The sequence below is a fragment of the Lytechinus variegatus genome, chromosome 2 (genome assembly GCF_018143015.1).
Source record: "Lytechinus variegatus isolate NC3 chromosome 2, Lvar_3.0, whole genome shotgun sequence".
Taxonomy (NCBI): domain Eukaryota; kingdom Metazoa; phylum Echinodermata; class Echinoidea; order Temnopleuroida; family Toxopneustidae; genus Lytechinus; species Lytechinus variegatus.
The window spans coordinates 32,578,984-32,595,375 of NC_054741.1; the positions used below are offsets into that span (position 1 = coordinate 32,578,984).

The 16,392-nt window shown below is 36.4% G+C and overlaps 1 protein-coding gene across 1 annotated transcript in view; it reads right to left on the bottom strand.

The window, feature by feature from the left end:
* Positions 1–16,392, bottom strand: part of LOC121407882 (multiple epidermal growth factor-like domains protein 6) — a 73,261-nt gene that overhangs the window by 19,286 nt on the left and 37,583 nt on the right. Inside the window, exons 5-9 of the mRNA XM_041599117.1 lie at positions 15,974–16,065; positions 8,115–8,144; positions 4,736–4,828; positions 3,956–4,072; positions 2,977–3,069 (exon numbers count right to left, since the gene is read on the bottom strand). Coding sequence (XP_041455051.1) covers positions 2,977–3,069; positions 3,956–4,072; positions 4,736–4,828; positions 8,115–8,144; positions 15,974–16,065 — 425 coding nt within the window. The remainder of the gene's footprint in view (positions 1–2,976; positions 3,070–3,955; positions 4,073–4,735; positions 4,829–8,114; positions 8,145–15,973; positions 16,066–16,392) is intronic.

Genomic DNA, 16,392 nt, shown 5'->3' on the forward strand with positions numbered 1-16,392 from the left:
GTCCTCTGCAATTAAGGGGGGGGGGGACATTGGGGGTCAAATCAATCCTGTTAAAAATGCGAGCGATATCATCATTTTAATAAGCTTCACAAAAGGAATCTTGACCCCATAATATCAATCGCTACAACTGAACATGATCGGTGCCATCTCAACCAAAAGGGGGGCTACGTCACTATCCCTTTCGACGGTTTCGACCCCCTGTCTCTTTCAAAAGCAGGGTAACCCCAGACGTATTTAACCTACCTCGACGTTGCGCTCTATTTAATTTATATCTCAGTTCTATGAATGAGATAAGCCTATCAATGGGTCTGCCATCCGTCTGACATCCGTGGATTGATTTTAAAGGATGGGTTCTGGCGATGGCTTTATTCTCAACATTAGATTAAAAGCAATCCGCAGTAAAATCAACATTCTATTTGTTCATATTTTCAAAAAGCGACCAATACAGTATTAATGTGGTTCACTTCACACATTTCCAGGTGGCATGTGTGATGCAAACCGATTAATTACGTAAAACAATCACAAATGATGGTGGCCAATCTTATGATTATGTTGTTGATGACGATCATTATCATCAATATGATGATTGTGCCTTGCCAAAAGATCACGTGTGGGTTTTCAGGTAAATATATACCCCGTTCCAAAAACCCAACAAAGTAATGCCCCAATTAAAATCGAATAAAGACTATTACTTGCTTACGATGAAAAAATAATATTTTATTCGTGACGGAGCAAGTATGAATCATTTTCATTCCAACACATTCGGTAATGATGATATAATTTTTTTGTCTGAGACCAGATTCCGCCCCTATATGCGTCGTTGAAGTCGCTAACTCGCGATCACCAAGTTTCATTCACTTGTAATTTAAGTTTCATTTATTTTTATCCACATAATCAGTGATTATACAAACTCCCCATCTTGTGTAATTACGTATCAAACCATCAAACGGAATGTTCTGCTGTTTAAGATGAAGATGCAAGTTAATCAATGCACCTCGACATCATTGACGTCCCGGGATTGACGTCATAAGACTTTTAAATCCTCCGTTTCCCTAATGAATTTCATGGGTTGGATAAAAATAACTATAATCAAACCTTCATTGATTACTCAATTAGATTGTGTCGTATATAAAGTAATAAGGATTGATTATTTAGACATATTACTTTCAAATCTGATTATATTTATCACTATGCGGGATTTATCACTATGCACCGAATTATTGAACGACAGTGCTGCTGCTGCTGCTGCTGCTACTACTACTACTACTACTACTGCTGCTGCTGCTGCTACTTACTGTTACTACTACTACTACTACTACTACTACTACTACTACTACTACTACTACTACTACTACTACTACTACTACTACTACACTACTACTACTACTACTACTAATACTACTACGACTACTACTACATATCGCAAAGGTAGGGATTGTTAGTATGGGGGGGGGGACTTGTCAGATTATCCAGGAGGGAAATGATAGACGCAAACTCATTTTTTTTTACAAAGTAACACCAGTAAAAGTGTGTATGGCTGTACGCAACCCTCTGATTAGACGACGATACTTGATTTCTCCTTTAAATCACTGGAAGTATAGGCCTATATTTCGCGCCTAAACTGACACGATAAGATGATACGGTCACGGGTCTGTATCCGATTCTCAATCAACACCCCTTCGCGCCAGGGCCCTGGGAACGATTTTTTAACAGGAGATGCTGCTTTAAATTTGACAAGAAAAAAAAAAGTTTTTCGGTACAAAATGAAGGTAATTTGGTCACCCCTAGCACCCTGCTTTCCAGAGCCATGCTTCATGCTCTTCGCTTGGATGCATACATGTCTATCAATGCTATCCGTGCAAATGAATAGTAAATGGATTATCATGTCAGACAAGGCAGTTATACCAACATCATCAACCATCATCAACATTATTTGGGTTACAATTTCACTTGGGCATGCTGGGAGAACAAGCCTGGTAGTGCATGGACGTGACATTGTATTCGATTTTGGAATGACAATAAGATATACCTATTACATTGCGTATGTGTTGATCAGTATGTATCATAATTATTCACGAAAAAAAACTATTTTTGTTTCAAATTCGCAACTGTCCGATCTTTTATAATAATTTATCAGTGGCCGTGGAAACAGGGGGGTGGCACTTTTTCAAAAACCTCGTACGAAAGCGTAAAATGGACCATCTGATTGTGATTTTTTTGCACCTCCCCCCCCTCTCAAAACAGCTTTCCGGTGCCCCCGTTGATCATGTTTAACTTTTATTTAGTTTGTAATTATACAGAACTCTGATGAGAATTTGCAGAAATCATTTCCGAAAATGTCGTTAAATGATTGTACATCATTATAGCAGTGATTTAACCCGGATCTTAAGAGAGTTATGTGGTCTAGTGGCTAGAGCAGTGGACCCGCGATTATGAGGTTGTGAGTTCGAATCCCCGCTTGGCCATTATTACCACTTTAACAAACAAAAAACCCTAGAGTAATTTTTGACATCTATAATCCATCACCATGACAGACAGACACAAAGTTTCAACTTGGCGTAAATGAGGCGGAAAGCTGTGTTGCCGAGTTCCTTTGCCTAATTTACCTCGACAGAAACATAACTTATTGAGAGATATTAGCACATATCATTAAACACTGAAAGAAATTGAATTAATCGATATGTCAATTAAACTAATAAATGAATTATTGAATAAAGGAATAACTAGATGAATTAATTCATACATAATAGACAAGTGAATTAATTTAATGAATGTATAATCAATGAAATGAACCATTGCGTAAATGAATAAACGAATAAAAAATAGAATGATATAATAAATGAAGAGATGAATAAACAATATAATACATACATATATTAACAGATAATCTACTAAATGAAATATACATACACAAATACGAATATATTAATGAACTAAAAAGAAATCGCAAAATGAATAGGTAAATAAAGTTCTTACCTGAACAATCTTCACCGCTCCATGGCGTGGGGCAATCGCATTCACACGTGACACTCTTTCGACCTCCGTTCATACACGGTGGCCCTCCACAATCTATCATATTAATACAAGAGGATGTGTGTAAAAAGTTTAACAGACGTGTATTATAGTAAATTAAGAGGCTTTTTATAGGAGGAGATTATAATTTGTTTAACAAATTTTTTTTGTTATGACGTGTATTAATCAGATATGATTTTTTTACGGTACGGAGTTTCGTAACCACTTTGCAAACGATTCTGTCCCGGTTCAATACTTTTCGACAAAGACCTCCCAGGTGTCCATTTATTTGATTTGCATTTGTGCACTAATATCTGTATACAGATCAGATCAGTGGGATCAAACCTCGAATCTCTGCATCAATTCTTAAACTACCTCATGTTACTTGGGTTACAGGCGCACTCCACAACGCCCAGTTACGGGGAAGAGGAAACTTAATGAAAACATAAATAATTAGATAGGGTATAACACAAGGGGGGCGTAGGCATTTGTATAAACGATAAAGATTATCGACGATAGATACCTAACACTGAAACTTTGCTTTACGGGCAGATATACCAAAATTTAAGAATCAGACAACGCGTGGGAAATGAGCTGAGACAAAACATAAACAATGACATTGGACACAAACAAAACAAATTAATTAATGACTTAGCAATAATGGAACACATTCTGTATTGTAAGAAAATAGTTTGACTGTAAAAGCTTCGGAGAAATCGAATCCTATATAGAAATCGTTAAAAATCTAGCGTTGCTTGTTGTGCACTTGAAAATAAATATGAACAATGTGATTTTTACTTTATTTGCAGTACATAGAAAGTTTTACTTGATATTATCCTCGACCCTGTTACTGATATAAAATGATTAGGTATCTTGATATTAGGATCTTTTGAATTTCGTAATGACATTTACTTAACCCCCCCATATTAATGTGTCATCTTACCGCATATACCGCACATTGCAGGGCATAGTTCCTCTACAGGATTGTTGTCGTTGTTGTTGAAACACCATTCCTTTGGCCAACCATTTCCACACCACGCATGCGTGTTGTTACAAACATCTGAAATAGTATTCACGTTTGGATATTGATAAGAGTATCGTTATGATTAAGTGATGTCTTTAGCATATTCTCATCATCATTATCACCATCATCATCATCGTCATCATCAGCAGCATTATCATCATGAACATCCCCTTCAGCATTTTCACCATCATCATCGTCATCATCATCACCATTGTCATCATCACCATCACCACCAACACCATCACCATCGTCATCATCATCATCATCACCACCATCACCTAGTCTGCTGGGCAAACCCTTCACTCGAAATAAGGGTCTGAATGTGCAGCCTACTCATGCCTTGTGTACTGAAGGCTCTCTCGCTGTATTGGAACAGCAAGTTTTGTATGTGCTAGTCTTTGCGTGGAGGCACACTTGTTGATCAAAGTTCCAATGAGGGTCTGTGCCTGCAGACTAACCATCACCATCATCACCATCATCACCAATATCTTCAGCAGCAGAATCGTCATTAGCATCATCAATATCAATACCCCATAATCTAAAGTTTGTATTTTATATTTGAGGTTAACAGAAAGATTCCATCATGAAAAATGTCAATTATTAATCAAACATCAAAATACTTCAATAATTTCTTTGTATGTTCCATTGAACGATTGTTTTGAAAGTATGTCACTCATGACGAAAAAATAGTACACTTACTTTCGCAAGACAATCCCATCCAACCAGCAGGGCATGAACATAAACAATTCTGTTCATCGAGGATGCCGCCATTTTGACATTCAAGCATACATTCTATAAGATAAAGAAACACAAAGTGGTGTATCTATTTGACAGAAAATGTTCATTATCATGATTATAGATAATCCTTCAAGAGACGGGGGATCCCATAATGACTGATTGCCAGTCTGATGGTAATTGCAGATATTTTTGGGTTCCGTTTCTACATTTTGATGACGTCTCCCCAAGAAGTTTTTCAATGAAAAGTAAAGTCCTCATGAGTGGGGAGAATAATCTCAGATCAGAAACTATTCAGGGTTTTGGTGGGGAAAAAAGACGAGGAACGTACATATCTGCATCAGGCCCTACGTTTTTACAACAAGGCCTGAAATAAAAATGATACAGGCCAAAATATCAAAGAAATTTGTATTTTTTCGATTATATCTTTACGATTTTATACCTTTACATTAATCCATAAACCAGAATAAATGTTGAATAATATTCATAAAATTTATATTCTAAATCAAAATATAACTGATCATAATAAACAAGCAATGATTATCGTCACGATTTTTTTTTGCCCTCATTCGGACCACGGAAGGGCAAGGACGTTATCGAGCCAAACAAGAAGCCTTACGTGCAAGATAGATTTCGCTTTCAGCCGTCATAATCATCGCACGAGGAATTAACATGTTTATTAGGAGGGACGTTTCAATACCCCTACTAGATCCCACCGTACCCCTTAAGATCCCATAGACACACCCTCCAGACTATAATGTACGTATGGCATCTTATCGTGGTGTTTATGGAATCTTTGAAGTTAATAAGAGTTGGCACTTGGATCTTGTGATGTTTGGTGGTGCTCATGATCGTCTTGTGATCGTAGATACGGAATAGATGTTTTGTGTGCAGGCAGGGGCGTCAATCCATTTTTCAGATTGTGGGGGGGGCAAAATCATGAATCAACGTTCCAAAGGCGCTCGATCACACAAAACAAACAAACAAACTCACCCACATACATACATATATACATAGGCCTATATTATATATATGCACATACACACACTCCTACATTTATATATATATATACATGTATATATATGACTCATGAGAAAGAGATACATATTAATGCGAGCGCGAGCTGAAATTTATTTATATTCTGAACTGAAAGCTTGATATTCTAAGTATTTTTGGTACCAATGATTAAGATGGGTATCTAAAAGAACAATAGATGCTAGCGCGATGCTCGAGCTGAAAATTTTGATATTTCGATCTGAAAAAAATGACAGTTAAATTGACTTTTTTGATAAATCGAGGCGGGAGCTCTTTTGAGGTTTAGAACTGAAAACGGGACATTCTATTCACCTATTTAGTAATAAAAAGTAAGGGTTTTTGCTACAGAAATGATGCAAGCGCGAAGCGCGAGCTGAAAATTTTTATATTCCAATCTGAAAAGCGGACATTTTGCGCACGATTTTAAATAAAGAACGAGTTGGTATCTCAGTCTCGCTTACTGATTTCTGTGTAACATTACAATATTATATTATTTTTGCACATGCAGAATTATTTGGGGGGCAAAACGATATGTTTGCCCCCCAATATTTTCAATGGTAGGGCGATCGCCCCCTGCCCCCAGAATCGACACCTCTGTGTGCAGGGATGATGCCAGGGTATTTTGATGGGGAGAGGATAGGGACTTTTTCTCTCTATTTTTTTGAAAAAATATGAGGGTATTACTTTGTTTAATGATCCAACCCTTCCTTTTCGATACTCTTTCTTCCACCCCCCTTTTTTATGTTGGCATCACCCCCATCACCTGAACACACGAGGGGTCGCCCTGCATGGTCCCACCCCCCCCCCCCCATGGCGAAATGACCGTGCTCAATGCAGACGACTGTATCGATGACTGGCCTAACGTATGTTTGGTCTTTTACCGCAGTGAGCTAATCCCATTCCGTCTACGACGACAACAACAACAGTCATTGATCGCATTGTTAACTAATTTCGATAAATACCATATTATGGGAGGGACACTTAATCAATTATTCTTTACAAAGTGACTAAATTACAGTAAAAGTGATGACTATAATTCTAAATGGACTTGATCCTGATCAAAATCGCAAATTACTGGACATTTGAAGTTTCATAATCTATTATTGCCCCATCACAGAATTCATCATTTATTCAATGATGAATAAATGTATATTAAAAAAGAATGTATATGTAGTTCAAAGGTAAATGGTTAAATCCTAGAGGGTATGATCAATTTTTCATAAAGGGCATGTCGCCTTTATTTTAATTATTCAATCAGCAAAGCTGCTAAACCAGGTCGATATTATGCATAGACCTACTTCCATAATCCTCCGACAATATAGTCAATATCATCCCGGGATATCATCGTACAATAATTTCACCTAAAATCTGTTCGCTTCAGTGGCTTGCGGCCAAGTAATCAATATCGTGGAAATTAGTATTCGCGGGGGCGGAGCAGACACGAAGTGGTTTCTCTACGCATAGGGTCGGTCAAGCAACTGAGGTGGTAAATATGAAAAGGTGACCAGAGGAAATTAAGAGTGGGCAGAGTTCATTAACCCAGTAACTGATTGATTCGGTCATTCTAAAGGAGATTCTACATTCCCTGGTCAGTATTATGTATTCTTGGGGGTCAAATATGACGCGAGTAGATAGAAAGTTTGGCTTGCGCAGTCCCAGAACTTTGAAATATCAGGAAGTCGGAAAGATTAAAATGAAGTGCCGGGGCCATGCGTCCCCATTTCCTCCCTCAAATATAAGAATAAATATAGAATTGCAATGAAAAGTTCTGGAATATGCTTATGGACTGTTAAAAACCTTATGGCCCGTATTCTGAAGTCAAGTTTAACTAGGACCATGGTCTAACTCTGTGCTAAAATTATGGGAAGCCAAAAGTGTCAATTTTTTTTTATTAAGTTGTATGTTTCTTATGTTTACTGTGCTCTTTCCTGATTCTTCAATGGTGAAGACCAGTCATCTATTTATGCCTCCTAGACAATTATGAATGATTTGAGAGCCAAACGAGCTGAAATATGATATCTCTACTATTAGTGGTTTATGTAACAATTGGCTATCCATACTTAAACCACAATTTTAAACTCGAGTTTAACTTAAGCCCGACTTCAGAATACGGGCCTATGAGTTTAAAGATATATCATGATTTCGCTTTGGGACATTACGTAAAAAGAAATAAAACATATCCCTTTATAAAAAAGACCCTCTTTACACACAGCACCCCCATCCCATTCATCATTACAATTTTGTACGATCCCGATGAGGGGTAGTTTATCAAAAAGTTGAAAATTAATTGAATATTATTGGTTCTTACCACAAGATGGTTCACGAATATCGCAGTCACCTGAGGGAAGACAGAAAAGGGAAAAGTTAAAAAGGTTTTGAGAGAAAGAGGTCAGAATCGTAATTATACAGTGGAAAAGGTTTAAGGCTGGCGGCTTTTTTTTCTTAGTCAATCAATCAAGCAATATGGATTATCGTAGGTTTTTTTTCCGAAGTGTCACATCGTTAGTATATCGGGATGCTGATGACGGGAAGTTTGATGAAAGAGATCACTTTCAGGTCAGTTGATGTCAGTGATGATAAATGCTTTGATCTGGAGAGTGATTCATGACAGTAAGATTTTCACCTGAAATTAGAGGGTTTTCTTTATTTCAGGTTTAGAGTTTGGAAAGAAACAGTAATAACTTTAATATTGTAGGTCCATGATTAAGGCAAGGTACAAAAATATGACTAAGTATCATGGAATGAACTTTCTGGATCAATCAAAATGAAAAGGGAAGAGATCCCTTGAAATGAGAAATGAACTTTCTCAATTAATCAAAAGTGAAAAGGGAAGAGGTTAATTCAAATGGATGACTCTCCTCCAAGGAGTCACTTGCATGATTATACACAGCAAAAACTGTGGTGTTAACTGGTGTACATAGAGGACCACATCAGTTATTTTACACCGGTGTTAAATTGGTGGTGTAAGTTTTACACATAAAGGTGTTATTACAACACCTTTTGTTGTTACATTTACACTCTTTGGTGTTATGTTTAATCTCTAGGGTGTAATTTTAACACCTCAGGGTGTGGTCCTATATTAACACCAATTGGTGTCAGTTTTAACACCGCAGTTTTTACAGTGTAGCATGTATAGTGGGTTCTTTTTTTCTTAGATTCATAGGCTATAGACTAGCCTTAATTATGTAGGCATATACCTCATGGTAAAACAACTTAAATATATATATTTCGAAGTTTTATACACTGCAAAAACTCTGGTGTTGATTTAACACTAGCCCGGAATCTACATATGTCCACACCAGAGAAGTGTTAAACGACGCCAGTTTCGTTTTGGTCTAACACCAGATAGGTGTTTTTACAACAACAATTAGTATCAAAACAGCATCGGTTTGATTCCAAACTGGTGTTGTTTCAATACTTTTCTGGGATGGAAATAATAGATTCCGGACTGGTTTTAAATCAACACCGGAGTTTTTGCAGTGTATAAGATACCATGTCCATCTCGGAGGATTATATTCAAATTGTTTATTCCTTTCAGCATAACACAAACAATATAATTATCATGATAAAGTACAAATATGACATATCAAACCAGTGTAACATTTACTATATTGGATTATATTGTAACTTCTACCCTGTACATTCCAAATACAATAATGAATCGAATCGGGAAAATGTAAGTCTTAGACCCGTCCACAGAAAATAGCATGTTTCTTTAAAAAGTTCTGGAGAAACAATATACACTAGAAGGGCATTGTCTCAAAATTCATAAAAATATTTTTGATGTCTTTAAGACCCTGTTTAATCGTCTCAACGTGTGACTTCCGTCCTCCTTGACGATCCTTGTGCCAGTTTTTTGCAGACTCTTGGCCACCACTTAACCCAGAGAACTAGATCAGATGACCAAAATATTGGCTTCAGTTTCTGAAATTCGTCTTGCTAAAATAAGCAAACTCGAAGCACAAAGGAGAAGAGTTTATGTTCTTAAGAGTCGTTCATATGCGCTCTTGACCCTAACGGAGCCAGTATTAACGCACGTCTTCTGTGGGAATCCCGATGGGTGGACTTGGGGTATACAGCACGGAGCACCAGCCCGCAAGCGCACAGCAGGTGAAAACAAAAAGGGGACCATTATGACAAGCAAATTGAATTATTCCACCTGAACTTCAGCCGACCTGCAATTATGAATTGCGATTGAACCAAATGAAGATTGATGACCCATGCAGTCAACCATAGGAAACACTGACCCCGCCCAAACCACTATCACCCTGTCAAACCAACCAGAGACCCAACATGATGGAGAAGATTTGGATATAAATACACTTGTGGTTTTCAATCATCATAATTAGACACTTCTATTTCGGTTAAGACAATGGTTGTGAATTCACGTGAATCTCTGAAATGAAGCCTGTTGTGGTGGTCGTTTCAAGAAAAGGAAGGACACTTGGCATCGTGGTTGATAGTGGAGGAACATTTTATGTCGCTCCTTGGCAGATCACAATTTCCACATTATTAGAAACATCCTCGACCCCCACTCGGTTTGACGTTCAAGAGCATGCATGATGAGGCAAGGCATCCTTAGAATTCAGGGATTAAAGAGACTTCGCAATTTCAAAATAGAAAGTTATTGGTGCAAATGGAAACGAAAATAACGTATGGACAAAAGAAAGAGAGAAATATATAGGCCTAATATCGTGTTCAGTCATTTCATAGTTAATAGACTAACTACCTTGATGTGATAATTAAGTGGTTATTCCTAGAGATAAAATTTCATAACATAATTGCAGGACTAGACTAGCTAATACTTTAAATGAGACGATTTGGGCACCGGACGAGCTCCAACTCTTTAAAATAGACAGAATTGAAAATGTTAGAATGAATTCCGTAACCTTATCGTTTGCAAGCTCAAAATGATCTTTCAATACACCTAAAATTTCAAAAAAAATTGTACAACAAATTAATTCTATATACACTGGCTGGTGAAAAGCATGTGTGAAAATTATCTCGACATTTTTTCTACATACACTCTAAAAATAAGGTTTACCCAATATTGGGTAAAATGGGAGCATGCATGTTGGTTGGGTAAAAAGATATGTAAATTTTATGCAATGTTGCGTTGAAATAGCCCAATATGGGGTAAAAAATATACCCAAGAAACATGCATGTTCCCTTTTTTTACTAAATATTGGGTAAAATTTTACTCAGTGATTTTAGAGTGTATTAAGGACCCCATTGGAAATAAGCCATCTCGGCTTTCATGGGCAATCCTGTCAAGGTATACACTAATGTTCATATTTTCATGTACTTGTTCATAGTTATCTGACAAATAAAATCAATCAATCAATCAGTTCACACCAGAGAAGTCTTGAAACAACACCAGTTTGGAATCAAACCGATGCTGTTTTAATACTAATTGGTGTTGTGTAAACACCGATCTGGTGGTAGACCAAAACCGAACTGGTGTTGTACTTCCCTGGTGTTCCGGGCTGGTGTTAAATCAACACCGGTGTTTTTGCAGTGCACAAAAGAAACTCGTTTTGATTAAGGATGAGCTTAAAGAGTTAGAACTCCTTGGTAGGGACGCGGGGTAATTTTCTGGCACCAAGAGACAGTGACAAATAAATTAGGAAACCCCCAATCTGTCTTCCTTGAGACAGTATAACTGCATGCTGGGAGGAAGGTCAGTTTCACTAAACTCGTGATCAAACTTCTTACGATCAAACGGATCAAGGATCTTTAAACATTATTACTCTGTGTAACGATGCTCATCCTGATAAAAGCTCTTATGTCTCAAGGAAACATTGCCTTTCAATCCGCCCTTTTTTGGTCCAATTTGACCTTGTGATTTGATTAATGTTTTTTTTCATTGTGACGTCCCATTTGCAGACGGGGCAAAAAAGACAAACCGGATGCAATTCGAATTATCCTTTTTTTTTTTTACTTTATTGTCATAATCATAATAATATGACACTTAAGCAACTACAAAATTATAATATTTTCAAACATCACTTGAAAGCAAAGCTTCTTCTTCGATATAATGAAACAAACTGAATTGCTCTTTATTGGCATGCTCTATTGTATTTTTGTCCACAGAGCTTATCAAGAACTTTCTTAAATTCTGTTGGATGGCAGCTGCTTGCTTTATTTATTTTGTTCTTTTATTTCTTCGTTTCTTTCTTTCTTTTGTCACGTTTCTGTGTTGTGTTGTTTTTGTCGGTATAATTTGATTTATAAAATGTTGTCACGTGTATTATTCTTAAGTAGTTATATCAAAAGTAATGTATAAAAAGGGAACCTTATCTACAAGCATTCTGCTTCTAAGGTTTCCTCCACTTTTCCGTTTTATGTATTATGTATTGATTAAGAATGCTTGCTATTTATACTTATATAGCCTACGTGTGTAATGGTTGTTCAGCTTAGTTATGCAAGATATCAAAGTTTTGTAACATAACGGATTTGTGGAAATAAAACCTAAATGAAATGAAAATGAAATGTCATCGTCAATGGAAGTGGAGTCATCTGATTCATTTCTCCTATTTGGCTTCGTCCTCAAATTCAAAGAAGGGTTACAAACAGTATGGCGGATGAAAAACTAAATATATATATATAAATTTGAAAAAAAATATGTCTAATCATTATATATATCTTTATCAGGAAAGAGGAAGTGCCCGAAGATTTTTCTGATACCTTTACCACGATTGTGACATTTCTCATTTTGTTTCAATTAACCATTTGCCTCCTGCAAGGGACACTAGCGTACCCCCCCCCCCCCTGAAGAGCCACAACCCATGCAAAGGACGTATCTCTGCCCCCCCCCCTGACGGACCTTTATTGCCCTCCTGACGAGCTTGAAGCCCTTTTTTTAGGGGGGGGGGGGCTTGTCATTTTTTTGGGGTACGAAATCTTTTATTTGTGATTGAAGACCTTTTTTTGGCTTGTCAAATTTTGAGCCGGACGGTTTTGCCCCCCCCCCCCTCCCCTGTGGAAAATCCTAGGTACGCCACTGGCAAGGGACCATTGATCAGCGTGTATAAAGTCTTTGATCGGTTGCCGCCAGAATTCTGGCGTCAACTGATCAAATTATGTTGTTTTTTTTAGTACATCATATTGGGCACTCATCTTTTTAAACCATGCATCCTATATATCAGCTACCCAGACAGGGAGCTCCAATTTATGTAATACAGTCGAAAAGTAGATATTATATTGGTTGTCTTATCTTCTGAAATTAATCTTTAGAAGGTATTGTCAAAACGAAGATCTTAAGCAATAAGTTTTGTTTCCTAACTAATTATAAGTGCCCTATCGATGTCATAAGCCCAACTTTTTCACTGTTTATATCCATGACAATTCATAATATTCTAGATAATCATAAAATAACCGTAAACATGAAAATAGAAGCACATGAAATCATGGCTCCCTTATTCTCGTCAATTGCACACACCACAGCGGTATAGGCCTATTTCCTAAACCTTGCCCTTTTACAAAGTTTTATAAGTTAATTTGCAAAACTCAAATATTTACAAATATTTTTGATGCAAAGTTCTCAAACTAGTGTTGTCTGGATTCAAATCAATCATTTTGAAATTTGTTGAATTTCATCTGGTTTATTGCTAAACCTTCTTTGCAAAGAACAGTTAAATTGTTACAAACGGACTATGTTCAATATTATTGGTGATGGTTTCCCTTTTCGAAAGAAAAAAAACAGGAGAACCCCCGCTCGGCATGCCCAGTAAAGGTCATTTCGGTTTACATTTTCTCGAGATATGTCATAAACAATTCCCCCTGAAACGGGTAAAAATGAAGATTGTCACCGCTCTTCCTTGTTTACTTGGGATTTCAGGATTTACTTAGCTTGGCTAAATGAAAATTAATGGATGACTATGTGACAAATGACTTGGTGGTACATACACGGGGTCTTCCAAATTTAGAACTTGAACAAGAAAAACTGATACACATGTTGTAGTGCGGAAGAACATGAATGATGATTTTAATTACCCTTGAAAAGTGCTGTGCACTTCTCTACGTTCTTTAATACAGAATATCAGTCAAATTCATAGATTTCGGTAATATTGATGCCCAAAGAGCAAACTGTATAAACTATTGACATTTTTGTCGTTTTTTATGTGTACATTTTAATTACATACATGACTTAATTTTAAACCAATATTCTCTTCGCATTAAAGACCGGCCAGGTACCTGTTGAATAAAAGTCGCTATTGCAGTAACTTTGCAATCCAATTGTCACTTTCCTGAAATGCTTGATTTTTTATTCGCTGCTTAGCCAATGTTTGTACCTTTTGCACTGTAAAATTGAAGGTTAATTTGGGGGTATTTTTTTATATCTTAATAGCTTTTTATATTCAAGATAACTGTTGATGGGCTAGTGTTATGAGCATTTTGGACGGTGTGTGCGCTTTGTAAAACAACATAATTTTTACAATAAACTTTTTCAGGGTGAACTTCCCCTTTAGATTTCATTGCTTATCCAATATACAGTACATAATTACTTTGGGTAAATAGTTCTCAACTCAAAACGGCTTTTACAGTCGACCTTATTCGAGAAAACATCCCAGTGAATATTATCTATAATCATAATTATTGAGAAATCCATAAATCATATTCGATTTACCCGCAATAATTTAAAAAGGGTTTGACAACTAGTTTTTAAGTGATGAACACTGGCCTGATCAAACAGACCCAATTAAGAGCAGAGCGTAAAAAGTAATTAGATTGATAGATAACATGACTGAGTTGAAAATAAAGAGACTATAAACTAAAAGAACTAAAAAAATGATATTGAACGAAAGAAGAAGGGAAATGCGAAAAGGGAAAATGGGAGGAAGAGATGGGTGAGATAGGGAAAAAGTAGACAGGTTGGATATTTGTATTTAAAAATGGTAAAGAGGTGTGTATAAGAGGATAGAGGGAGAAATAGACATCAAGACCAAGGAAGAGAGAATGTTTAATATGACGAATATATATGCGTGTATTTCTTCTGATGACGGCAAAATAAAATACAATTTAGTTTTGAGCATTGTTTCTATATGACACGTGTTGAATCATAATGAACCTGAACATCAAGGGAATAATGTTTGTTACCGGAATCAGAGAGAGAGGGCGAGATCTCAAGGTGTTTCTGAAAGGGAGGTGTAAATTCACTTTCAGAAATAAACAAAAAGCTGCGAAGTTATTCACTATACCTTGACTACATGGGAGTTGAATATACCCACACATGGGTTGGTTGGTTAGACCTGTCTCCAGAATCCACCCCCCCCCCCCAAAAAAAAAAATATTTAAAAAAATGAATAAATAAATAAATCACTGGATAAATAAATAAATAAACAAATAAAACAAACTAAAATAAGTAAATAAAAATAAATTAAAAACTTGAAATGAATGAATGAAATAAAAAATACGTAAATGAATAAACCAATATTGAAGAAGTAAATAAATAAGAAATAAATAAAAATGAATAAAATAAAATAAAGTATGAAATTAAAATAATGAAATATCACACCGTCCTACCCTAAAACGGTCTTAATATTTACGATATGAATAGTGTGTATGGCTATTACACTGTTTGCTGGGGGAAACGAAACGCGCTTTGAACAACTATTTATTACTTAATAAAAAATCTCAACAGATATAAGTACATACTTAAATTTTATCTCGTAATTTAAGCGGTTTTATTTTGGTGTTGTCATAGACGAAAGGAGGCCTTGTAGCCCATACCACCCTCGTTAATGCCCCCCATGGGGTTAGTAATGATAACCTTGGCTCTCACAGTTACCAGTGGCAACGGCAGGTGAACACATTGCTAGATTGGTGGAAACATTGTCTTTGACTCTCGTTTTTACTCTATTGAATATCTATACTTCTATTTCCGATAGTGTTGAAAATACGCAAAATATGGAGGGAGCCCGCCCATTGTGGAATAATTTCGAAGTTTGAAGATAAAAATGGTGAAAATTACTACCAAAAAGCTCTAAGGTTATGAGATGCGGGTGTGTATGTACCTTGTAAATTTCATCACACGGTAAAATATGGATCAACTGTTAGGGGAATTGCCTTGGATAAATCATTGAAGCAAAGTATTTACGAGTCAATATCAATACATCAACATTTTACCCAAAAATATAAATCGCTTACAAAAGGCAATGAACTTACTGCATAATCCTTCTCTGCATTTCCCTGAACCGGAAGCACATTGTGTACACGGTCTCCCGATGTCATAAGGCTTTTTACCATGAATATTGCCGCTGTTGAGATGAATTAAAACCAAAAGAAAATTAAAAATCAATGAAAGAAATACGCAATGGTGAGGTAAAAACACCAAATCATGTTTGTAAAAGCTATACAATACACAACCAATAAATTCTTTATTTTGCTGTTTGTCAAAGACCAATTCCATGTATGGGGCGGGCAAGATTACCCGAACGTGAAATTTGATTTACCTTTTTAGATTAAACAATACCGTTAGGACCTTTCGATAAAAACATTACAAATGTATTTCCTTTTCATAATAAGCTTTCTATCTTCTTTATCTATTTCTCTTTCCCTTTTCCTAATTCCTTTCTCTTCTTCCT